Here is a 25,586-nt window from a genome sequence, read left to right on the forward strand (position 1 = left end):
GTGTGCGCCAGCGAGAGAGCGAGCGAGAGAGCGAGCGAGCGAGCGTGGTGTATGTTCACAGCAGGGAGTTGCCAATTACAGCAGTGATTAAAAGGCAGCATTGTGGAAAGAGAAGCTGAGAGAATGGGAGCGAGAGGTTGGTGGAAAGAACAAGGAGAAAAACATATGTAGTGACAGATAGAGCTCCAATCCAATGTGTTTCTCCCTCCACATGCAGCCTTCTCCATAATAGCCACAGAATAGTGCTTGTTATGATATTTGTGGACAGCCTGGGGAAAACATGTCAGGAAATGGGATTTGGCTATTTGGGCTGTGAAGCCTGAGTGCAATCTGGGCAAATGTCAGTGCATTTTTGTCAACCACGGCCGCCGCCGCCGCCATCATCATTATGCAAAGTAGGATAACAGCCATAATTACAACCAAAGTGAATTTTCTTAACGACTCAATGAAAGGCTGACAAAGTTTGGCAACAAAATTCTTTGTAGCTTTTGCACATCTGACCAATAAGATTGTGGATTATTCATCTCACCGAATTGATTCAGAGACACAAATGACATGTCATAATAGATGAAGGCGCAAGTTAATTGGGCATGCTGCTATTGCGCTAGGGGGCATCAGCTTCCAAAATGGACTCCACACCATCTCCTCATCCATACGGGGAAAGATGCGGCACATGATGATGTTTGTTGCTATTTTCAAATGTCATCTGCATATATTCAAAACTGACATTTCAAAGCCATGTTAAAATATTGGATTGATTTGATCTATGGCATTGAAAGCAGGCAGTTGGATGTTCTTCTGGTGAGTGGCAGGTTAGTGTGCTATCTGCACTGCTCACACACTCGCCCCCCTGCTGGGTTTAATCAATAGCATTCTGAATTCAGGCCTTCACGCACACACACACACACACATGCAAACTTTTCAATATCCGTGTACACCAGGGGAATACTGTATGAGTAACTTCACACACCTCTGAGCCTCAGCACACAAACACCGACATAAAAGGTGGACGTGTGTGTGTGTAGCAGATGTGGGAGTAAGTCACATATGTGTAGAGGTGGTTAGTAATCAAAGTGTGCTACCTTTACATTTACTCAAGCAACTTGGGATAAATTGTCCTTACCAAAATAGTTGCGATGCAACATTTTGATTTCAACTGTACTTTTACACCGTTACATTGATTTTGTTGGCTACTTTTATTTTTCATCAATTTATTCAAATGTACTTCTGCCAGCCCTACACCGATATCTTCTGTTTTTCAATTTTTAAACGAGCCTTTGGCTAGTTCCTGTTCAATGGAGACAACAACACTGCCTCTCCGCGGACAGAAGAAATATCTGACAAGTGTGTGCATGTGTGTGTGCAAGTAATATACTGAAATGGCGTCATGTTTGTGTCAAATTAAATGGCTGTGTCTGCTGATCAACAAACGCATATTTGAAAATTCATACGGATATTTAAATCTTTACAAATCATAAAGGTAAACACAACAGTGAATAATAACACGAGAAAATGGCCCATATAATTGTGGACTTGTAAAACATGTGAAAAATCACAAATATTTGTCTAGATCGGAAATACTTTTGTGCATTAGAAAAATACCAATATATTTATGGATCCAGAAAATCACAGGCGTATTTGTGTGAATAAATTTTACGGAAATCTCGAGGTTCCAGCAAAGCACCTATGCTTGCCTAACAAGCAATGGTGGCTCAGTTTAATGTCATTTTCAGTCCACAAGTGTGCTTCGAAATGTATTCATTGCAAATGAAAAATGAAGTAATACAATTAATGATCATTAGAGTTATGAAATTAAGTATCGACAAAATAGGAACTATTTGTACAAAATAAGTAGCCCTTTGAGTTTCGAGTGAATACATTTTTGAATGATAAATAAATAAATAAATAAATATTGGAATTCAAAGAAGCAGAAAAAAGGCAAACGTGGCTTTTGTGGAATTGCCACTTCCTCCGCATTTGCATGCAACAACATCCAGGTGATAGATAAACACTCGACAGCCTTTGCCTTGCATGTTTCAAAACGCTTTCAGTCAATATTTGCTCCAAATAATTAAAAAAAGCTGACTTTTAATTAGAAAGCAGTAGGAGGTAGTTAATTCTTGTTTCTTGGGGCTAAATAGGGCAGAGGCTAAAACGTAGCGCATACACTAATTTATGAGCCGCTTGTAGGCCTCCCTCACCCAACCACCCACCCTCCCATTTTCCAGCGGCCCAAACAAAATGTCGTATGATGGAGGATAATCAAGTGGAAGCCAGAGCTGGCCCACTCCTTTTTTCTGTTTTCTGTCCCTTCTGACATTGCCTCTGCTAACAAACCTACCTGCAACACACACACACACATGCAAACACACACACACGCACGCGGCAAGCAGCTCCCCTGCTGTGACAGCAAACATTCATCGCACATGATCACCATGACGATATGGAAATATGAATTATGCATAAAGGCAGCCTTGCCTTGCCTTGCCTCGGCTCGGCTCGGCTGTGGCTACAAAGCCATGTGGGTGATATTTTCCTTTCCAATCATACGGGAACTATCGCCTCGGTATTAATAATGTAATAATCCACACCACGACATTCCTCTGTACTGTTTGACTGGCCTGTACGCTACGCTCGCTTAGTACTCGATGAAATATCATCAGCACATTTGTGTGCGTAAGAGCAAATCTCATATTCCTTATCGCTGGCATTTCCCACTTGACCTTTGATTAAACCCTTGACGCTGATGGCGGTGAATGTAATTATATTTTGCTGACGTGGCTTTTAAGATTCTTGAGTGTCATTTCAAGGTCACGGTGGAGTTCAATGGCCCAACAAAGAGTGGCACAAGCATATGAAAAGTGGTGAGATTGCACATCAGCAGTAGAATTAAGAAATCATTGTGTGTGGCTTGTGGCACCTATCTAACTTGTTTGCTATTATTAGCTACTGTTTGTCTAAAACTAATCTGCTGCTGAGATTACTGAAGTAGCACCGGTTCTCATGTTGACAGGCGGACCAAAGACACGTCTGGCTATATTTGCCATGCACGAAAAATAACTGAGTGGGGGGCGGGGGGAGAACGGGAAAAGAACAGCAAAAGGCCCAGAGACAAAAACATTTTACACCGTCTGAATGATTGGTCAAATAGAGCTTCTTGAAAGAATACAAGAATTCCTATGAAGCATGGAATGCCATTGGAAATAATATTTAATTTCTGATTATTGTGAATGAACATGGCACCAGCACACCGTTGCGGGCCTTTGCAGCATGAAACTTGGGCTGCCACCTCTTTTCTGTTGCGCTATTAAAATACCACACATCAAATGTTGACATCTGACGGACAAAAGCCGGCCAGTCTTTTCAATAGCATGTCATTAAATCCAGTCCATTTTGGTTGAGGTTCCTATATTATTATATAAAATAACCATATTACTGTCAAGGATATTATCAAATAAAATGTTGGATTAATACGCACTACATCATCATGGTTACTCTCGCTAAATATACTACTCAAGCCTCATTGCCATGGTAATTATTTTATGGAGTGTTCAAATAATTTGCTGCATTTCCGCCACAGTGGCAGCGACAGCACACAAAGTACTCCAAATATCAACGTCTTTAAATTTACACACTGCATCGACATTGAACTGATAATATAAATAAATACATTTAAAAAAAACAATACATATATAAAGACAAAACAAAAATGATGTTTCATTTACACTTGATCTTAATTGCAGGTACACCGAAAAAAATGGTGTTTTATTTTATCTAGTGGTTGCACAGAATAAAAGTCAATATTTTGGAAGTATAGTCATCTACTTATGAAACGTATCAAGATTCAAATGATCTAAGTTTTTGCAACCACACATTTTATAGATATATTACCGTTGAAATTAAGATTGAAAATTGAATTGAATATGTTATGATGGAAATACTTTCCCTTCTAAAGCACCTGATAATTGTGTCCAAATGAAATTCACAGCAACTTTTTATTTTATTTTATTAATTGGCATTCTTCCCTCGCTGGCATGAATCCCAATTGAATGATTTTACAGCTAGTACATGGAATTATTTCCATCTTGCGGCAGGCAGACTTTTGACACGTCGCCTGTGAGCGGCGATGACAGACAGACGCGGATCTCAAAGTGTCGTTTGGGTGGGTGTGACGATGCCGCAACTGCCTGCTGACACCTCCTCGCAACGTAACAACCCTCTCCCACTCTGCATAATTCAAAAGTGGTGAGGCAGGAAGAGACTCAGGTATTCCCGACGTCAGGCCAGCGCAAAGCCAAACTAATTACAGCACTCTCTCTCTAGCCACTTTCCTCATCTATCTGTCTCACTCACTTTGCCCTTTTCTTCTCTGAGCTTGAGTAACGAGGAGAAACAGAAGCGCTTCTGTTCCTGTTCCTGCTCCTACCCCATCCCCGTCTACCCTCTCATGTTTGCTCCGAGGAATATGATTAGCACGGTGGAGAGCTGCAGAAGAGGAGATGGAGACAGGGAGACAGGGAGACAGACAGGGAGACAGACAGGGAGACAGGGTGGGGCTGTTAATGAGGCCACAAAACCCAGAAGCCCAGTGCTAGTTCACTTCCTTAGTTCCTGTGCACGATACCTCTTGTTTGTCAGGGTTTCCTGCCACAGCTTTTGCAAACACACACACACACAGTGGAGAGCATGGAAATTGGCCCAAAGTCAGACTGTTTGTCAGTCTGAACGTGCACGCAGAGTTTGACTTTGGCGTGGGCACCAAACATGCGGGGAAAGGCTGGATGGAGAATTAGCAAGAACCCAAAAAAGGCTCGCTTGTCATGTTGACATAGCTCCTGGTGGCATGAGAAAATATGGCTTTTATTTGACCAGGATATGGTTGCAACTTTTACAGGTGGCATTAGTACCAGTTCAAATGAAATGACTCATTTTCAGTTTGGTTGCTATTCCTTCCTACAATTGGAAGAATGAAATGACCAAAGATGTTCAGCATAAATGTACAATTGAAATTTATTGTCAGTGCAACACACTGGCTACTGTACATTTACAAATTGAAAAGGGGAAATGTGGCAGCCTGACAATACAAACGGCTTAAGAAAAATTCGAATGAATAGAGTATCCGCACATTAGTACTTTTTACTACGCATATTTGGCTATGGCAGAGATTTTCAAACAAATTCACAATTTTTGACCCCGCTTGGATTCAAAAAGTCTCCACTTCAATGTTACATTCCGTGCTTTGATTTTTTCAAGCAAAATCTGCAGCTACCCACTTCCAGTCATTTTCACCTCACCTTACCATTTTCGGATGCAATCAGCAAAACTAATCACCTCGAAAATGAGAGTGGATATGATACGTTTTTGAAAACATCATTCTGGTGATGCGGTACGTGCCAATTGCATGCTTCCTCCAGCCAGTTAAGCTGCATGAGCTTGTCTGCTGGCTGGCCCACTTTGCATCCGTATCCTCCATTCTTATCATATTCCGGTGAGTGACGTAACACTTTGTTCCTTCTTCGTTTTAAAGCAGCTGGTGAATCAAGCTGACTACGCTTTCGACGATTCTCTTCTCAAAAAGACAACACCTACGTTCAAAATGTGCTTACTCCTTCGAATAACATCAATGCAATAAAAGTCTAAAAATATCAATCAAAAAAGCAGACAAAAAGAAAAGGTGGGGGGGAGCGAGTGAGAGACTTTGAGCTTCAGATTGCAGGAATGCAGCGGCGGGCGGGGGGGGCGAATGACACGAGGGGAGGAAGAAGGCCCACCGGCCGGCCAGGGGCTCGGTGGCCGATGTGAAAGCCAGGAGGTCACAGAGGTTCCCTATAAATTTCCAACAAAACCACAAAACGGTGAATCTCTCCTCCAAAAGGCTGAATGAGTAATTATAATGGCTGCCCGTTTCCATTTGGTCCCCACAGGGTCGCTAGCGTTAAATGTGGCGGGAGGCCTGCAATTTACAATTACAATTTGCCCATTTACTTGATGCTCTTATCCCAAGAGCGGGACAATGACAGCAATAGCGCTGGAAAGACCCAATGTGTGTGTGTGTGTGTGAATCCTGTGATCCTAGAAGGACAAGAGGACTTAAGAGCAGGTGCAGCTCAAGCAAGTTCAAAGAGTATCCGGCTAGGCCATAAGAGAAGAGGACAATGGCCGTCCGTCTGCATCAACATGTGTGATGAATAGGAGAAGCAAAGTGATGCTAACTAAGCGCAGCCACAAAGCAGCGGCAACAATACTTGAGATTTCTTTTGCACTTCCTTACGATATGCACACATCAAACTACAGCTATAGGCAAGGCAAGGCAAGGCACACTTTGGATCACGTCAAGAAAATGTTGCTGTGGCGTCAGCGCACTTATTGCAGTGGTTCGACCCCGAAGAAAACAAAACTGAAAAAGGGAACCATGCAGAAGCACATGCAATTTTTCTTTGAGCGTTTCTCCAATAGGGATTTTCTTTTTTTTTTTAAATATATATATTTTAAGTTTCCAACAAACATAAAAGTAGCAGCTTGGTTAAGGTGCAGTTGCGTATAGCATTATAGAAAAATATAAAGACACATTTAGTAAATATTGCCCCACATTGGGCACAGCTGATGGCAACACATGCTTGTGTTGCCATCCACACACACACAAATGTCATACTGGTTCCTGCTCACTCCAATATTTTTGCTCATTTGTTTTGCCAAGGAAGGATTTATCCGTATGATTTTCCTTTACAAATGGAAAAGAAAAGGAAACTATGTCTTTTGGCTGGATGCATTTTATACAGCATGATCATTTTCAACAATTCTCTCTCTCTACTTATTGTGTATTCCAAGATATCTTTTCATTTACATGGAAATGAATCGGATAGATCAGACAAGCTAATATGCAAGCCAATTGTAATATCATGTTATGGATTGCATATTGTATGAGAAAAATGTTATTGGTCTTGTGCAATGATTGGCTTGAGAAAGCTCGTGCCTCCTCCCTGTTTTCTCAACACTTAGCTGTTGCCTCCTTAAGTAGACAAGATGAAGCCGGCCGGAGCAAAACTCGAACGGATAGCACGTCAGAACAATGTTACATCAGCACAGCACTATGCCGGATTTCAATTTTATTTGGGAAGTTATTAAAATAGAGTTACGCCACAAAAGTCCAGCAGCAGCTGCACAAATGTGAGGCAAAAGGAGAATGTGTGTGGGTGCTGCAGAAAATGACAACATTTAACAAAATAAAAGCATAATAAAGCAAAAGTTGTACTCACTGGGGTGGTAGAAAAGGCTTCGGACCACAAGCAGTCCGTCTGTGTGTCTGTCTGTCGCCTATCCCGTCCGTCAAGGTGCAAGCCAGTTGCCTCAGCTCGCCTCGCCTCGCCCGGGCTCAGCTCAGCTCAGCTCAGCTCAGCGTTATTTGTCAGCCAAATCCTTGAAGAACAAGAAGCCTTCTCTGTGCCTAAACCTGCCGACAGAGAAGGCAGCTTTGAAGGCCCCCGACTGAGCTCGGCAGCTTCACGGCTTTGAAGCCAATGGAAAACTCTGCTCTATGGGGCCAAATGAAAATGAGCAAGGGCAAACTTACACACATCTGACAAGAGTGCCGCTAATATTATTTGACTAGCATGGATAGCCAGCTAGTCAAACAATAGAATTGGTTATCTCATTTGACGGTGTTATCCAAAGAAAATGGGTGCTTCCATAAAGCCGCGTATATTTCATTCAACCCAAATATACACAGTGAGACTTTTTTCATTTGGAATTGTATTTTTCTTTCTGATCCTTTTTCATTCATTTCACATGATAAAAATACATTTTAAAATAGAACGGAAAAAAGAAGTCGGTCTGGATCAGAGCACACTTAAAGTATGTGTGGGTGACACATGTCATCACATCACTTGGCCGTTCTCTCTGCCTCCTTTCACACGATCCTTTCCAAACACACACACACGCACACACACACACACACGCACACACACAGCATCTCCAACAGACAAAACGACGGACACGTTTGTGTGATGTCCGGACTCATTCTGCTACTTTCCTCTCCAAAACCAACACAGACATAAACCGTCGCAATGTTATGTAAATGGGCGACGGAGCGAGGCAGGAAAGGAGACGAGAGGAGGAGGAGGAGGAGGAGGAGGAGAAGAGAAGGAGGCCGAGCGTTTGCGTGTCCGAGGAGGCCGCTAAACTACCATTAGCCAGGGATTAGGCAAATGCTGCAAATGCTGCTGTTGTATGGCCGCTGGTTGGACAGCCAAGCGCCAAGCCTAATCCCCTCCTTCTTCTCTTTTCAACAAGGCCTGGGCAACGCCTCTTCTCCTCCTCCTCTCCTCCTCTTTACATCACCCCTTTCTTTGCACAGCAGGGTGGAAAAAAAAGAAAAAGAAAAGAAAATGACTGAATATCCACTTTTCCCATGCATTGACATAGCAGATGTACTTGGGCCACGGCCCGTGTCAATTTATTTATTGATTTGCCCGCCATGTGATGCGTGTTTGTCAATGTGTAAGAAGCCATGGATGCTAAAAGCCCGAGAGTGAATTTCTGCTGTGTTCATCTCTGCTGCGTTTGCTTTTAGCTTCCCAATAAAATCCATGACCTTGTAGCATGGCAACGGTTCAATTCTTTCGCTCAAACTGACTCAGACTGCGACAGGTGACTCCTCAAACGGTCTGTGTTGAAACGCTTTACCGTTTACTGATAAACCATGAGAACATTTTCAATGATTTTCTATTGCAGTCATGCCTAATACGCTAATATCAGTCGTTGTGTATGCAATGCAATCAGGGAAACGGAAGATATTCATTTTCTCAACAATATATTTCCAGTGCAAAATGATATAGAATCAAAACTTATGCCATGATGTACTAATTCCGTCCTTCCTCACTCTTTTCTAGCCCAGGAAATGTGGGGAAACTCTTCATTTTTCATTTGCACGAAAGTAGAAGCAATTGAAATGAATAGACACTGGCAAAATCATTTCCGTGGGCCGTGACCAATGCTCAGGGTCTGGAACACCGTCAAGATACGCAAGAGCTAGTCGGAGCCAAGTTGTGTGCATTGGGACGCAACTCGGAATACTCAATTATCACATGAACACATTCTGGGACTAGCCTAAAGGCTAAACACACAAACACACACACGCACAACGCATAGGCCGCCGCTTACTCATCCTTGCATATGGGGAAGTGCAGCCCCCTGCTGAGAAGCTCAAACACAAGAAGGATGGGCTGGGCTGGGCTGGGCTGGGCTGGGTGGGGGTGCTTGGGATGATGGCTGAAGGAAAATCAGGCTGGGAAATCACATTGAGCCCAAGGTTGAAGACAAAAGCAACCATTTTCCTCGGCAATCATGTTCAGATTGACAGCAACGCCATGGCATTCTTTTTGTGGGGGGCAATCGGGACTCCAGCGCTCACGGCATATTGGTTGTCACGTGGACAATGATGGACATGATGACAAAAACTGGCCTGAAACTTAAAAGGCAATTCAACTTGGCAAGCTTTGTGGCCACGAAGAACACACCCTTTGAATTCCTGCACGAGTTGACATGGACGTGAAGAATCCAAATACTGCCAATATTCAGCCTTTCTTCATGATTCATCTGTTGAGGTGTAACAGGGCCGGTGAAGAACTTACTCTGGTGTATTAGTATAAGAACCTAAAATGTGTCAAATAATGAATGCCTGATGTGTTCTTGTACTATATCCTCCGTTATCAAAGGGTGGAACAAAAGTTCCATAATGAATATGACAGTAAATGATGCCTTTGATCTTCTCGCTTTCTGTTGATGTCCATGCGGGAGGGAGCCTAAGCACTTCCATAGCTGGAGAAACCTTTGTTGTTTTCACTTAGTTGAAAACATTGCAATTGAAGGGAAAATATATATGAAATAATATTTGAAGGACATCCCTGGTTGAGTGTGGAGCAGAAGTGGATGGCATGCAGGTATCACGTCTAGAGCTGGGTCAATCTTGCGGAGTTGTTTTTCACTCCGTTGGCTGGCTGATTTCTTATTCTGGCTCCTACCCATCAAACATTTGGCCTCCCCAAATAACAGCTGATCCAATGAAGTCTCCATAGATTCCTTTGGCCAACTGAGACTTTGACCGGGGCACCTGAGTGCGTGTGGGTCAGGTGTGATACTTTGCTTCTCACTTGCCGCATTGTGCTGGAGATCCATCCATGCATCCATCCTATCCTTACTGAGCACCTCAATAGGTAAGCTCTTGTGCGGGAGAGGGGTCAGGTGTGCTCCATCCCACCGAACTAACCGATCCATCCAAATATGCGTGTTTGGTCAGCTGTGGTCTGACAATTTGGGGGATTGGAACACTTGCAGCTTCAGGTTGAGCAGATGATGACAAAACGGGGGCTTGGCACTTTGGATCCTCTCGTACGGTGGAGCTCAACAGATGAAATGTTTCCGCACAAGAGCCATGGAATGCTATGCGTGGCCCACTCCAGTTTGGTCAACAGCACAGCGATTGAAAAAAAGTGTTGCCTGGAGTTAGATTTTTGTTCCCCTTTCTGCTTAGCTGCCCAGTTTGTTTGCAACCTGCACACAAACATCTTTTAACCTTCTCCTTTTTCATCCCACTGACTTACTTTCAATGTGAATAATTATTCAAAAGTAGCCTTAGTTTGGATGATATCAGAAGGAAAATGATGATACAAAGCACCAACAAAAGTGTACAAACTGAAATGGTCTTGTTACAATTGGGTCAACGATTCACCTAGAAGTTGGACGCTAACGTATTCCGTTGAATGCTAACAGGCAAGCGGTACAGACATTTAATTGTTCCGTCCGTCATTCCATGTCAGGGGCACAGATGCACACATGAACAACTATACTGGAGATAAAACAAACAAATGAGTCGATAAACATTCTTAGAATAAATCATATGTCAAAAAGATCTTCTCTCATTTCTTGCAGCCAATCATTACAAAGGTGTGTCAAATGTGTGCGACTTTGTTCAAATGCATTGATTAAAAATAGCGGTCATAAATTCGTATCTGTCTTGTCATTTATCATTGGATAAATTGGCCTGTGAGCAGGCGGTTGCAGTGGCACAGGTGGCATGGAGCCACAGCAGAGCCCAGGGCATCAGATTGGCATGTGGAACACCGCCAACCAAACATAACATATGCCAACGTATGGGGGAGGAGAGAGAGAGAGAAAGAGAGAGAGAGGCAAAACTACAGTACAGACATGTCAGGATAACTGTTTTTCTTTTTTCCTTTTACCTTGCACATGGGCCCACGGATCTGGTCTTGCACCATATGCTGTCAGCATGCGTGTCACAAACAAAGTGGTCAGATGATGGCCTCCGAACATCCAGCTCGCATCCTAGAGTGTGCAAACAAATACCCACATGAGCCCGCTGCCAAAATGTGTCACAATCATACTTATCAATGATGTCAACCATTATGTATAAATACACAACAAACGAACAGGCATTTTGAAAAGATCCAATTTTGTACAATGTGTATTTACCAAAATAATTCCCCCCCTTTTATTTTTTTCTGCATGGAGCCATGATGAATGAATTTACCTGTAAGTGAAATGGAGGCTTTTGCAAACAATGCTTTTCCAGTGTCTTCCTTCCTTCCTTCCTTCCTTTCCCATGCAGCAGGTTGTTCAACTTCTACCTGGTGCACCTGCTTGGCCTAATTACAGCCCACACAAGCAAGTCCATGTCCCCCTCTTGTGTCCAAATGAAAACATGCACTCAGGGCTAAATAAACACGCCAGTGGTGCAGGTGAAAGGTCAAAGGTCAACATCGTGCCAAGATAATAGCCTTAGTGAGAGATTGATGACTCTCCGGCAGTCAATAAAGCTCTTTTTTTTTAAACATCAAGACTGGATTAATATGCAATTGTAGCTGACGTTGCGTGCCCGCCCGCCTGCCCACCCACCTTCGTGCGTACGCAAAGGTGCATTGGGAGACATTTCGAGGAGGACGGAAGGACAGCACAGCCAAAAGAAGATGAACTTGGACATGCATAAGTGAAAATTGACAGACAGCAAAAAAGTGGCTTTCGATTAAGAGCACTTTGAATGGCTGACTAATGAGGGGATAATTGAGTGCTGTTGATTAGTCAGGCAGGCAGACCAAAAGATAGCAGGCAGGCAGGCAGGCAGGTGTTTCTTTCTCTTTCTATCTCTCCAATGTCCTCTGCAGAGATAGCTATCACACAAGATGATAAATTGGACACTTGTACAATTAGACATGGCTGAAACAATATGTGCACTGAACAATGAACCAGAGGACACCGACAATGCTGTTAGGAGCACAAAGCACCACCGAACGGGGCCAACCAGAACAGCAAGATGCTGACTTGCATGTTTTGAGGAGAATAACGAGCCAGAAGACAAACGTGAACTATCTGACTGATATTCATTTAAGATGATTCAAACAAAAAGCAAGGCCTTGCAGGCTGAATGCAACAACAAATTGGGATGAAAATATGCTTCATTGAATAAAATGTTAAATGTATAAGATACAATTCAGACATAGAAATGTGTCAGCTAGCTGCAGACACACACACACACACACACACACACACACACACACTGATGAAGAAAATAAACAAATACAATTAATGAGGCTGCTTGTGTGCAGCTTATCTAGGTTGCAGGCTATTTGCCTGTTTATTTTGGCAGCGTCAGCCCGAGACACCCAAACACAAGCAAGCCACAAGTTGGAAAGTGAAAAAGAAATAAATGCACTATTTTTGGACTGAAAACTTGATTGCTTTTTCTCTTCTTCTTTTAACCACTTGGTTTTTTCTCCACCGTTTATGTTCCCACAAGTTGAAGTGCGTTTTTGGAATCTCGCATACTTTCAGAAAACACTTAGTATCTCAAGGACTGAACAAAGGAGCACACATGGCAACCCATGAGTATTGTTTATTTTGGCTGCGTTGCACTAAAAATGTGCGCTGGATTGAAAGATGAAGCAGGAATTGCATTTAGATGATTCACACCATCTCCTGTGACTTGTTAAAAACACAAGAAGAAAACAACCTGCAACTTGCGCTGTAGACAAACATACACGAGTGTTTTATTTTTATGATTTTTGCAATCAACGAAAACAAAACAAGTTGACATCACACAGCTCCCACAGGCAATCGCTCACCTTTGCTGCATGCAAATGACAATTTGACTTTTGCAGTGGCACCACACACACACACACACACACACAGCAACACTGAAGCGTTGGCAAACGAATGGGAGAAATCGCAGACATATTGGGTTCAATTGACAATTGATTTTGGAGTAGGCCTTCCCCGATTTGGGCTCAAGCAGGTCTCCGACCGACCCCCACAACATGGCCGGTCCATTGCTATCACACCGTTCATTATCACCGTGCACTCCACAAAAGAGCAAAGGAAGCTGAGCTGGTTGATAAGAGAGGGAGGGAGAGATGGAGAAGGTGACACAGAGAGAGAGACAGACAGAGCGAGAGAGAGCGAGCGAGGGAGGGAAGGGTACAGAGAGTTTTTGCTATCTGCTGAAATATTCATGTTGGTGCCAGCAGCTTTTCCATTCCCCACTCAGCAGGGGGCTTGTGTTTGATACGTCTCACTCTCTCTCTCGCTCTCTCTCTCTCACCCCAGCCCAGCCCAGCCCCAGCCGACACACTCCTCCCAATCTCTCTTAACTAGTCAGGTAAGTAGACTGTAAATGATGGAGCCACTTTCTTGCCAGTCAAATCAGCGGCGCTTCTTAATTGGACTTGACACTTTCCGCCATTTAATTAAAGTGACTAAGGATACAAACTTATCATACGTTGTTGTTGTTATTCTATTGTCAAAAACATGTCAAACTTCAGTGACTCACTATTGGATGTTAAAGCAATGGAAAAAAAAATGGAGGAAAAATTCAATGTATTTTTCTCAACTTTTCTTAAATTGCAGCCATAATGTCAACAAAATTCTCATTTGTGGCTCTTTATTGGAAGCAAATTAAGAGTCAGGTCTACTGACCACAGACAGGCTTAAGATTGAAAAAGATACAAAGAAATTGTAAAAGACTTCCTGAAAATATGCACATCTTTCTTTTATAGGAAGGATATTCACTCCACAAAGTATTGTATTCCCTCTTTCAAGGCCACAAATGAGCATTTTGTGTGCTACCCCGCTTCTTAGGAACCGAGCCAACGATCAAACCCAGAAGGTTATTTTCTTTAAGCCCTTTTAATAATGCTTTTAGTACATATTAAGTGGTATTTCTAATCATGTGGTTACCTTATTTGGCAAAAGGAGACCGCCAAACTATTGAAACAGCGTCTGAAAGTCAACTTATTGTCAAAATCAATATCAATCAAATGACTAATCAGTTATATTTGTAAAGGCAACTTAAAAAAACCAAATAAAAAAAACAACTTCCAACCAGTGAGTTGTACATGGTGATGCAAATCTGAAGAGATGGCAAAGTCAACCAGTAAGTAATCTTTCCACACTGCCAAGAGGAGCTTCCAAGGGAAGCACTGCAGATGCCATCTCAGAGCGTGTGTGTGTGTGTGTGTGTGTGTGTGTGTGCGTGTGTGTGCGTGTGCGCTGTTTTGAAATTGGTGGCAGGCCCGGTGGTTAAACCGGGAGGGGCTCCCTGCATGCTGATTGTAGCTTTGCTTCTACTGTGTGCCTATATGCATGTGCAGCTTGTGCAGCAGATGTTTTAGGGGCAGCCTTAGCATGTGTGCGTTTGTGCATGTGTGTGTGCGTCTTTAAGGGAGTGTATTAAAATATCTTCACCAGAGCAGGAAGCCACATTGGCCAATTACAGTGCAGCATCTGGCCTAGCACACATTTATTAGTGTACGTGCGTGTGTTTGGAGGGGATGGGGTTCATGCAGAGTTTAGGTTATTTACAGGCTTTGGAGCAGTGTGTGTGTGCGCGTGTGTGTGTGCGTCAGTGACAATGATACGAGACTGTGTGAATCTAATCACAGCGCGAAGCTGAAGAGGAAGCAGAGGGCAGAAGAGGGGGCTGACAATGAGAGGGGAAGAGGAGTTTACAAGGCCAAGAAGACAATGAAGGAGGGGATGATGGAGGGACGAGGGAGGAAGGGAGGGAGAGAGGGAGACCCTCAAGAAAAGCTTTGTCATCTACTGTCGAGAAAAATACACCACGTGATGCCAGTCCATCTTTTCATACCCTTAGAGCAAAAAAGAATCACTCAAATAGTTGGGTACAGTCATTTAAGAATACCTAGTGATGCAAAAATGTGTCCACAATAGTTTGGTGTTATTACATCCGCCAAATATTCCTGGAAAGGTTTATGATCAACACTGGCTGAAAGGAAACTCACACGTTGAACAACTAAACGGGATTTGCAAAATGTGTCCTTGTAGGCCTACAATAATTGATAGACTCCAGAATGCTTGATGGGTGTCAAGGAAAACAACCAGGTTATTTGCTTGGCACAAATATAAGAACAAATGCCTCCGTTTATGTGCCGTTTCTTTCTTCCAGCTGTTTTTTTTTTTTTGTAATCTGGTTATTTCAATCTCTCGGTGAGCAGCATGCAGCCATAATTGCCGCTTGAGGAAACGTTGCTTGTGTCAACAAATATTTCATGACACTAATTAAATGCTAATATTTCAAAAATGGCAGCATGACTGTCATACTTTGAAATACTTTGTAATTAATAATCACTGTGCTCTACTTTTAAATGCATTTTTTTATCCCCAGTATGTGGTGATAAATATGAGGAATCATTTCTCATGGCCAGTGCTGCTAAAAGTCCTTCCCTTCTTCCTTTCATCCTCCCTTCCTTCCTTCCTTCCTTCTTTCCTTCCTTCCCACGCCAAAGTCTTGATGGCCTTCTATTGTCCGTCTTCACACCTCTGTGTCTAACTACTGCCCCCCAGCGGATTAGCCTTGTCACTACCACAAAAGTACTGTATTGCAAAGGAGTAACAATGAAGGTGTCAAGGGGGAAATTGTCATTGCTTCCTTTCTTGACGTCATCAATAATGCTACACACACCTATGCAGAGTGGATAGTATTTAAAAATAATAATAATAAATAATAATAATCAAGGACACATGAATACATTGGACTGTTAAAATTGTGTAGGCCTCAGCTAATATGTACTTCTTCCTTTTGATCACTAGGTGTCAGTCTAAGAAGGAGGAATTCCTCCAGAACAAAGAAGCTGATCATTTTTGGATTCAAAAACCTATCCAGTATTTTCCATCTGATTCGAAATGGGCGAATAACAGAATTATTTTAACTTTTAAAAGTAGTGGTTTGACTTTATTGTCTAATCCCCGGAACGTTTGTTTCTTTGTTTGCATGAATGCTGAGCAGGCTTTTTCAATTGAAAATGTTGAATATGAAGACATTTGACGCTTCCAAATTCGTGCATATTTTTCAGGATCGTTTTGTTCATTGATCGAGGAAAGATGAGATTGGGAGCCCGTTTTCACACAGGCTCGTCTCTCGCAAGGGGAAATCTGACACCCCATTTCCACCAGTTACATAAACGTCAAACCACCAGAAAAAAAAAAAAAAAAAAAAGCAACGCTTCACTGTAGCTTTATGGATATCCAAGTGAGGGTTACATATATGAATATAAACCAAAGGATAAAACTCGACCTACTTTGTCTGCTTTATTATCGTACATAAACACAATAAAAGGGGTTTGAACTATTATGAGGGGGAAAAGATCCAAGTATACGAAAAATCGAAATGCTACTATTTGAAATAATGACTTCTATTATCTAAAACATTATTATTATTATTATTATTATTATTATTATTATTATTATTATTGCAGTAATTCAAACAGATATTGTCTGCCAACTTAAAAGCATTTGCCTTTTTTTTTTTTGCTCTTGAATATTGCGAACCCCTTCTGTATTTAGACTTTTATTTTCAGTGACTATCACATTGCTGGGACTTCTTTCAGTTTTTTTATTCTTTTTTTATTTTATTTTTTTAAATGAAGCGCTGCAGGTCTGACTCACGAGCGAAGGCCAAGGATGCAACACGAGGGAGGCTGTAGCTTGGCATTTGGCACATCAGCAATCCACACTTCTGTAAATGTTTAGCACTTTTACACATACTCAACATTTACGAGTGGACAACGATCCCAAATTGTGCCAGCTTGGAATCACAAGAAAGCCACAAATGGGTCACAGTCTCCTGACTGAAGACTGAAAACCAGCACACACAAAATTCATTTGGATGAATACTTGTCATTTTAAAAATATGGACAGGCTAATGTGACAACCATGGATAGGATCTCAAATATTAAAGAACAGCTAAAAGGTAACATCCACAAAGACACAATAGAATGTGACCAAATCAAACGAAAAACAAGATATCTTTAGTTATTGTTGACTTTAATGAGCTTGAATGTTAAGAATTATACATTAAAACAAATACAAATTGCAAATGGGATGGTTGGGCACTTTTTGACTCTTGAAAAGGAAATACTTTTCTGTCCAGTGATGAAAAAAAATATCTTCAGTAGCTCTTCCTTCGTCCCTGCTAGAAACTACTACCGACTTCAAATTGGGTTTTTTTTGTGCTCTATGCAAGTCGACAAAGGTTTCATCACATTGTCATGACATAAGATCAAATGAAGTTCGGTATCAGCACTTTATTTCAGCCATAGTTGGTTCAATGTAGTTCTTCCTCGCAGTCCTGTTCCATCCTGTTTTCGACTCCCTGAATTCCTCTTGCATAATCTCAGAGCGTGCCAAGTAGGACAGCCAGCCAACCAGTCAGCCAGCCTCCCTGGCCGACTTCAGCACATATGCTAACAATTATCTCCTTGTGCGCTTCATTCTCCTCCATGTATGTGCAAGAATAATTTGGTGAAAATCAATACGCTTGTACTGTGCTCATTTAACTAACCTTTAAACTGACACGTGCAATCGAAAAAGGTTTTTGCCTGTGAATATTCACATTTATCCTGATAAGACCTCAAACATTTTTTGCTCAGCCAAAATGAAGTGGATGGGAAGACTAAATTAGCCTGAAAATGTTCAAATGGTTAGCATCATAGAGGGAGAAGGCAGGAGCCGCTGCTTTGTGTGGGTGGAAACGAAGCACAAGACTATTGAGTTCAGTCTAAAAGGCAAGGCAAGGCCTTGGTCCTTAGAACAACTCGAGTCTTCCTCTTTTTCTTTTCTGCAGTTTATTGCACAATTAATTGGAGGGTGATTAGTCAGGTTGATCATCTTCCGCAAAGCCCACATTGCATTCTTTGAAGTTCGGTTCAGTAATTGCATACATACACTATCGTAGGAAAATATCAAGACTCCAAATTGATTGAGCCACTCCACGTTAAGATAAACACAGCTGAAAGCAAACATTTCAAACAAGCTGAGCATGAAGCAAACCAAGTCCAGTTCCTACCAGTTGTGTGTGTGACCAGGTGTCTCTTTGGCTTTGCTTTCTCTGGCCTTCCCTTCTTTGCTTTTCTGCTGCTCTGGCGGCAATATGGCCGTCCGTCCGGCCGTCCGTCCCTGGTATCTGACAGGAAGCTTGTTTAATTGTGATGTGACTGCCTCCTGCAGGTCTGGAGGGGGACTAGGAGCTCTTTACTTGGGTGATCAGACAGAGATCAGATACAGAGTTGGAGAATGGAGTTGAACCATAATCCTGAGGAGGATAAAGGATTCTGTTTAATTTGGATGGCTTTTACAGGTCAGTTGCAGGTCAAATCTAAATGCAAGCTTAATTAGCAACTAATTAGTGGAGGGGAAGGAAGGTGAAAGAGTAGCCATCTTTTTCAAGTTTAGTGTTTTGTATCTCCTTGCACTATTAATTAAATGATTTCATTTTGCCATGGTTTGTGGGGAAAGAGGATGGCTTGAACTTTTGTACAGTAGTATTGACTTTAGCAGTCGATAGAACGTGAACAAATACACGTTCTAACTCTCATGGTCCCATCCCCCCCAAATCCCGAACCTTACATAAGGTTAAAAAAAAAAAAAAAAAAGGAGCTCTGACTTACTGCAGGCCACATCCCACTCCAGCCGTCTTCTCCAACAAGATATGATTTTCAGCAGGCCACTTTTTTTTCTCGTTCTCCCTAAAATAAGGACAGAAAGAAGTGGAAAAAAACAACAATGAGAAACAGATGTGTTCACTCTTTTAACACCAGTATGGGGATTACACAATCTGTCCTTTTTTGCAGAACTGAAATCTGTTTTGGGGGAGGTGGGGGCTATACAACTTGTGTCCTTTCATACTGTATCGGTGGTTACCCGTACTTTCATTTGACGGTGAGGCATCTAATACGAAAGCAACCCTCATAACCCCTCATCTAAGGAAAAAAAAAAAAAAACTCAAAAATGTTCACTAGAGTGAAAAGTGGGAGTGTTTCCTCGGAGAGGTGTCGGGTTGCCTCTGCCGCGGCGCCGAAATGTGTGGCAGGTCCATGTCCGTTCGTGCTACGGTGGACATATTTCAATGGAGAACATACCTATAGTGGAAAAAACGATCAGGGGCTGCTATTGAATTTGCAGAGCCGAGCAGAGGCACATTAACTGAGTGAACTCCACACTAAGGACGAGGAGCATGTTGAGTTAATGACTAACATGTTGGACTGTGAAATTTTTCTGCAAAGGGGGCCCAAGTGGGAGGGAAAGGGGTGTGTTTATGCTGAAAGGGGCTTAACTCTGCATTGCAAGGCTATAAAGAGGGAGCTCCCACGCAGGCTCAGCGTGGACATGCTGCTGCTACAGCATTGAGCCTCCAACCACCATCATCTCTTGCCTTCTCCTCTTTCCACCACCACCACCACCACCACCTCCATTTTTCCACTCAGCTATGGGAGTTGCCTACAGTGTTGGAGAGTAAGTGACGAGGAGACAGGATTCTCAATCCTTACTTGCATGGGATGCTGGCACAAGAGGGAGCTATTTTTAGCAATCAAGGAGCATCAACCAAGGAGCTCTTGATTTTGACTGTGCACGCCTATTTTGCAATGACTAATACTTATGGGGTTTTTTTTTTTTTTCTGAACTGTGCATGCCTGGACAGATACAGTGGCAGTTTTCATTCAACAAGTTGAGGCAATACCAGTGGGAGTCATCCTAACTGGCATTTGAACTGCACTCATTTTTTGAAGTGGGTGTACAAAATGATGTCAGAGCTCAGAAATGCAGTCTTGAAATTGGACCAAAAAGAAATGTGCATTTTAAGATGCACATGGCTAAATCCATTGACCAGTCACGCCATTAGGTACAATTGAGTAGTAGTTGTTTTTATGCAGAACAACAACGGTGCGTTTGCTAATAAGTCCTTTGATTTGTGTAGGGTTGACCACCTCTACACCTTCTTTGTACAATGGTCACCAGATATGTGCACCAACAATCGGAAGAAGAAGCCCCACTTTCAGAACAGGTGTCATGTGGGAAAGAAGGGGCCTTCGAGTCAACAGCTCAGCAATCCTGCAGCAACAAATTGGGGGGTAAGTCTTACAGATTTGATTCTCATTTCATCATACTTGTTTTCACTCAAGACTTTTTGCTTATGTGGGCACAGCGGTCGTGGCAACTCCCTCCCGCCCACCCAGCCAGCCTCTCTCTCTTTATATGGACATCCTTTCTCTGACTACTTAGCAAGCATCATAGGCAAAGTGCCCACCCCCTTCCTTGCTGGTTTACAGGGAAAGGAAACTGTGGCGGCTAGAGAAGGGCGAAGCAAATGAGGGGAAAGCACATGCTCTTTCCTTATCATGACAGTTAGTAGCACACGCGTGATGAGCATAGCAAAGACAAAGAAATCAGGAGCTATGAAGCTGTTGGCAGACAATGTCAAGGTCTTTTACTTTGCCGGTGAGCAGCCCTATGTTCAGGTACAAGACTATCATTGATTGTCTTATGGATGAAATGTCTTACTCTTCAGAAAAGGGATTTGACCCGAAGTCTTAATGTGTTCCAATGACTGACTGCTGTGTTGTATATTTGAACGAGTGCTACATTTGTGCCTTTTCCAGATTATCACGGGAAAAGACACAAAGCGCCGTTTGAGTCTGTGCAGTTGGGACTCTGAAACTGAAGAACCCGAGGACCAGGGCAAAGTTCATAACGTTCTACCTGTCCTGAGTGATTATAGCGAGCTTCTGGATGACAGACACCTGCTAAGCGTAAGCCGCTCGCTCGAGTATCGGCTCCCGTTCTTTTTGACCGGTGACTAATGGGCCCGTTTGCTCACAGCTTGCATCGCACATGCCAGATCGAACTCAAGGCTACGGGTGGCAACTGGTCTACAGCACTGCTGTCCATGGGAGCAGCCTCAAGACGCTCTACAGAAATATGGCAGGCTTGGACAGTCCCGTGCTGCTGGTTGTCAAAGATATACAGAAAAAGGTCGCTCACTCGCTCGCTCGCTCGGATTGTCGGGGCGTAGCATCTATCGTCAAATCTGATATCTGATCTTCAGGTTTTTGGAGCCTTTTCATCCGATCCGTTTCGAGTAAGCAAATACTGCTATGGAACTGGAGAAACTTTTCTATTCACCTTCAACCCTGACTTCCAGGTACAAACTCTTTGGTTCATTTTAGACGCTAAGCAGTGAACGAATGAATTGCCTTTCATTGTTTTGCCATTCATTCAGGCTTATAAGTGGAGCGGCGAGAATTCCTACTTTGTAAGTGGCAACATGGAGTCTCTTCATCTCGGAGGTGGAGGGTAAGTTGGAGTTATCTATGAAAAGAAACAAGACATTAGAAATCTTTTTGACAAGGCCTAACCAGATGACCTTTGTTTCCTTGGACGTATAGGGGAGAATTTGGTCTCTGGATAGACGCAGATCTGTACCGAGGCTCCAGTTTTTCATGTCCCACATTCCACAACGCTCCGCTCTCCACACAGACGGACTTCATCATACAAGACCTGGAGGTGTGGACAGTACGGAACTGACCATTTAAAAAATGGCGGAAAGAAAGACGCTTCCACCGGGTGACGTTTGTTTGCGGGTGCCGTTAGCTAAGCGAGCGGGGTGCTTATTATATATTACCGGTCGGTCAGGCTGGTTACTGTGATGATGAAAAGATGGAGAACACTGTTGCCTTAAACTACTGCCGTCCGTCCGTCTGTCCGTCCGTCAGAAGCCTACGTAAGCTAAGCTAAGCTAAGCTACAAGCCTTAAGCCTTCCCTTCCTTGGCCAAGAAACTTTGTGAAATCAAAGCGCCTTTGGGATGAAATGAAATGAGCAAAAATGTACTTTATGATGAACAGGCATGTTGGCGTGTAACTTAACACTGTGTTTACTGTACATGAACCCGGTCAAGGGAAATGGTACAACCGCTTTGACGATGATGTGACAAAGTGGCTGAGCGTCATTTGAATATGAGTAGGCCTGTAAGGTCAGAACAAATAAAAGTTCTCCATTTTCTTAATATAATATCTGGGATGCGTGCCATCTGAATTGGTCACGTTATTCCTGTGACTTTTCATTGGGTAAAATGTTGGCAAAACATTTTTTTACAGATGATCACTTTGCATTTTAGCAATTCTAAAAACCGAGCCAAAGCATCAAGCAACGTCTTACTTTTGTTAACGTTCTTTTTTGAAGTGCCTGGTGGTGCTGGCACTGCCGCTGGTTTTTTTTTTTTTTAATTTGGAACTACTGTCAAAGCAATGTCTTTACTGCTGACACTGAATAAACTAGCAGATGAGCGAGCGACCACATTTTTGTATAGATTTAACTCAACTGGCATTGTCACATAACACTGACAATACAAATTCCACAATACATTGCAGTGATTTCAAATTTGACTATTTCATATGACCATGATAATTATTTTCAAAATCACATTAGCACGTATTGTTTACACTGTAGTGACGACAGTGACATTTGCTGTTGACCAGAAGCGCAAATGATTTCACCACATTTTTCCATGGCCGCCGTGCAAAACGCTTTCAAGTTCAATAGTTCAAACACAGTAAGGCTGATATTGACTGTAGGCGGGATCCAATAGAAAACAAACATCATCCGCCAAGTCATTCAGTTTACCTGTCCAAAAAGCTTGAAAGATTTTTAGTTTTGATTGACACCATTCCAGACATATCGGATATGAACATTACACAGAGAGGTGTTTTAGCACTTAACCACAGAAATAAACGTATTGTTAAATGAATAGGACACACGCAGTAGTCCGTCCGTCCGTTTGTCCTGAGTGGCTATATAGCATTTTTCAATTGAAGTCAAATAAGATGCTAGAGTATGAGTATTTACAAAAATGATCAACAATGTGCAATACTTTTGCTTCAAGTCCACTCTTGTACAAGGCGCTCAAACATGATGAAGTCCACAAAGCAGATTTGCAGGCACTGAAACATCTGCAAGTAGAAAGAAGAGCACTTGAGTTATTTGATGACTGTAAAAGATTTTGGGTTTTTTTCTTCTTCGATCTAAACAATTGCACGCTAAGCCAGTTCAACTGATGGCATCGCGGCGGAGTCCATAATGGTGATATAAATCGATGCCGGAACAAATAAACGCATTTGTAGTATGTGTTTTGGCTGAACAGTGGCAGGATTATTTTTTCCATCATCATGTGTTGTGTCCCTCACCTTTCAAAAATCATTTTTTTGTACTTTGCCTAATATCGCGTTGTGATTGGCTGAGATCATAGGTGGTCTCGTACCGATTTTAGAAGGCTTTGGAAGATTCAGATTATTCATGATGGTCACATACTCGTCCAGGCTCTTGGTCAAGCGAGGGTTTAATGTGCGTTCCTCACCGACAGTAGACACCGTCTGACCTGGAAAATCAACTATCGGTGGTCAGCGCGCGCTTAAGTTATTTGAGTGACATGCAAACATTGCGGGGACGGCCCACCTAAGTAGTCATGAGCCGGGTAGACGAGGCACTGGTCGGGTAGGGTAAAGATCTTCTGGTGAACGGAAGTGTACAGCCGTTCAGAGCAACCTGATGAGGCAGAAGCAATTGAACAACTCAACACTGCCCTCTTGTGTCTGTCTGTATGTAGGTAGGTAAGTAAGTAATACAAAAACAAAAGCTCCAGCAAGTAGAGCCATCCACCATTCAAAGTGAAAGCGAAATGACTTTCCAAGTTAAAGAAACCTTCTAATAGGAAATAATTTATAAATAATTGTTAGTTAATACTTTAGCAATCCAGTCCGGAAGCTGAAGAAAAAAACAACAACAACAAAATGTTTGGCCCATGTAGTGTATGGGCAAATTTCCATGGTTGACAAACACAAGTCACCTTGCTGGAAGTCAGTTCTGCCGCAGCCTCGTATAAGCAAGGCATCCCCGGTGAACGCCATGCGCTCATCCTGCGTCACCAGCGTCACGCAGCCGTCAGTGTGGCCCGGTGTTTCTCTCACACTCAGATACTGTGGGGATGGATAATCCGTTTGTGCTAGCGAGCAGGTGTTAGCAAGTTAACATCCAGGTATACGCTCTCATTTGCTGTGGTCGTCAATATTACCCATGGTGCGTTCTCTTACGTGGTTTCCAAAAGTGATCCGGTCTCCCTCGGACAGCAGAATGTCGGCAGTGGCGCCGCTTAATTTGGAAATGGCGCTTTTCAGCCCGGCTAGCCTGGTCTTCATCAGTCCCGTGCTGGTGATGTGGTCGGCGTGGCAGTGAGTGTTGACTTGGAAAGGCCCCAAACACAAGGTTAATGCACGCTGAGACACCAAGAGGCTTGAATGAAATCTTTTTTCACTTGCTGACCTGCTATTTTCAGATTGAGCCCAAGTTCACTAATGACCTTCAGGTCCCTGTCAATGGTCTCCAGTACAGGGTCGATGAGAACGGCATCCTTGGAGACGGAGTCGGCCAGCAGGTATGTGTAGGTGCTGCTCTCTGCTTCAAATAGCTTGAAAGACACAAAACTATCAGGTAACAAAGTTGATGTTCTGCACAGTTACACATCATTGCTAACTATAATGCAATTCATTCTTTTTGTAATGAAAAAAAAAAGTTGTTTCATCATAGATACGTTTTTCAGGCCAGTTCTATTACAACAATAATCCCCCAACTGATGTATTGTTCAATAAATACCTTTCCAAAATGACAACTATCGTATTTGTTGCATTGAGGTAATAGAAAGTCGAATGCAGAAAGTTTCAAACGCCATTGCTTCTTAGTGGCTTCAAATTCGACAAAATGACACATTCAATTCCCCAAGTGTCAAGTTTGTGTCTCATTGCAACTGTACTAGTGGAATGATGAACATTTATTTGAGAGTAGGTTACGACCGAGCGCTATCTTTGCTAAAGCTAACAACCTAAGATAGTGAAAAGGAGCAGCGCCGAAACGAACACACAAGTAAACGCCATTTTAGTTACCGGTTCAAGTTCTCATTACCTGTCTGAAGAGCAGCCTGTCGTTCAACAGCGTCCCGGTCGAGTAGGACCGCCGCCCCACTAGCGGAACGTCATGGACTCCTGCTTGCGCGTACAGGCCACCATCTCCGGCTGCCGAGGCGCTCGAGCCCTCGACGCGCCTCCGGAGAACACCGAGGGGGACTGCCAGGCACCGTCGGCTTGCAGCTGTTATCACCGAGCTCATTGCGCTCTTCGCTGGCCGGCTGGGTCGGGTCGGGTCGGGTCGGGTCGGATCGGGTCGGGTCGTCCGTCCTCT

At 42.9% G+C, this 25,586-nt stretch overlaps 2 protein-coding genes across 4 annotated transcripts; one reads left to right on the forward strand and one right to left on the reverse strand.

Moving 5' to 3' along the window:
* The first annotated feature begins 19,654 nt into the window (after window positions 1-19,654).
* On the forward strand, window positions 19,655-22,657 carry ncoa7a (nuclear receptor coactivator 7a). Of its 3 annotated transcripts, XM_088387438.1 has the most exons (8): window positions 19,685-19,815; window positions 20,003-20,203; window positions 20,279-20,432; window positions 20,961-21,110; window positions 21,181-21,333; window positions 21,407-21,502; window positions 21,581-21,654; window positions 21,747-22,657. In XM_088387438.1, exons 2-8 carry the CDS (start codon window positions 20,103-20,105, stop codon window positions 21,883-21,885), a joined length of 867 nt encoding a protein of 288 aa, XP_088243564.1. In that variant the 5' UTR covers window positions 19,685-19,815; window positions 20,003-20,102; the 3' UTR covers window positions 21,886-22,657. The 3 variants fall into 3 exon arrangements, with proteins under 3 accessions (XP_088243565.1, XP_088243564.1, XP_088243566.1); XM_088387439.1 differs by lacking the exon at window positions 20,003-20,203 and having other exon boundaries at window positions 19,655-19,815; XM_088387440.1 differs by lacking the exons at window positions 19,685-19,815; window positions 20,003-20,203; window positions 20,279-20,432 and adding an exon at window positions 20,652-20,819.
* On the reverse strand, window positions 21,545-25,572 carry ethe1 (ETHE1 persulfide dioxygenase). Its single transcript, XM_088387435.1, has 8 exons — window positions 25,311-25,572; window positions 24,675-24,819; window positions 24,446-24,594; window positions 24,202-24,331; window positions 23,811-23,900; window positions 23,617-23,733; window positions 23,230-23,308; window positions 21,545-21,669 (listed from the first exon to the last, which is right to left on the reverse strand). The coding sequence occupies exons 1-7, from the start codon at window positions 25,512-25,514 to the stop codon at window positions 23,262-23,264; spliced, it is 882 nt and encodes a 293-aa protein (XP_088243561.1). The 5' UTR covers window positions 25,515-25,572; the 3' UTR covers window positions 21,545-21,669; window positions 23,230-23,261.
* Between the last annotated feature and the right edge of the window lie 14 nt (window positions 25,573-25,586).

Source organism: Syngnathus floridae, chromosome 10 (assembly GCF_059516105.1).
Source record: "Syngnathus floridae isolate MCC-2025c chromosome 10, RoL_Sflo_1.0, whole genome shotgun sequence".
NCBI classification, from domain to species: Eukaryota; Metazoa; Chordata; class Actinopteri; order Syngnathiformes; family Syngnathidae; genus Syngnathus; species Syngnathus floridae.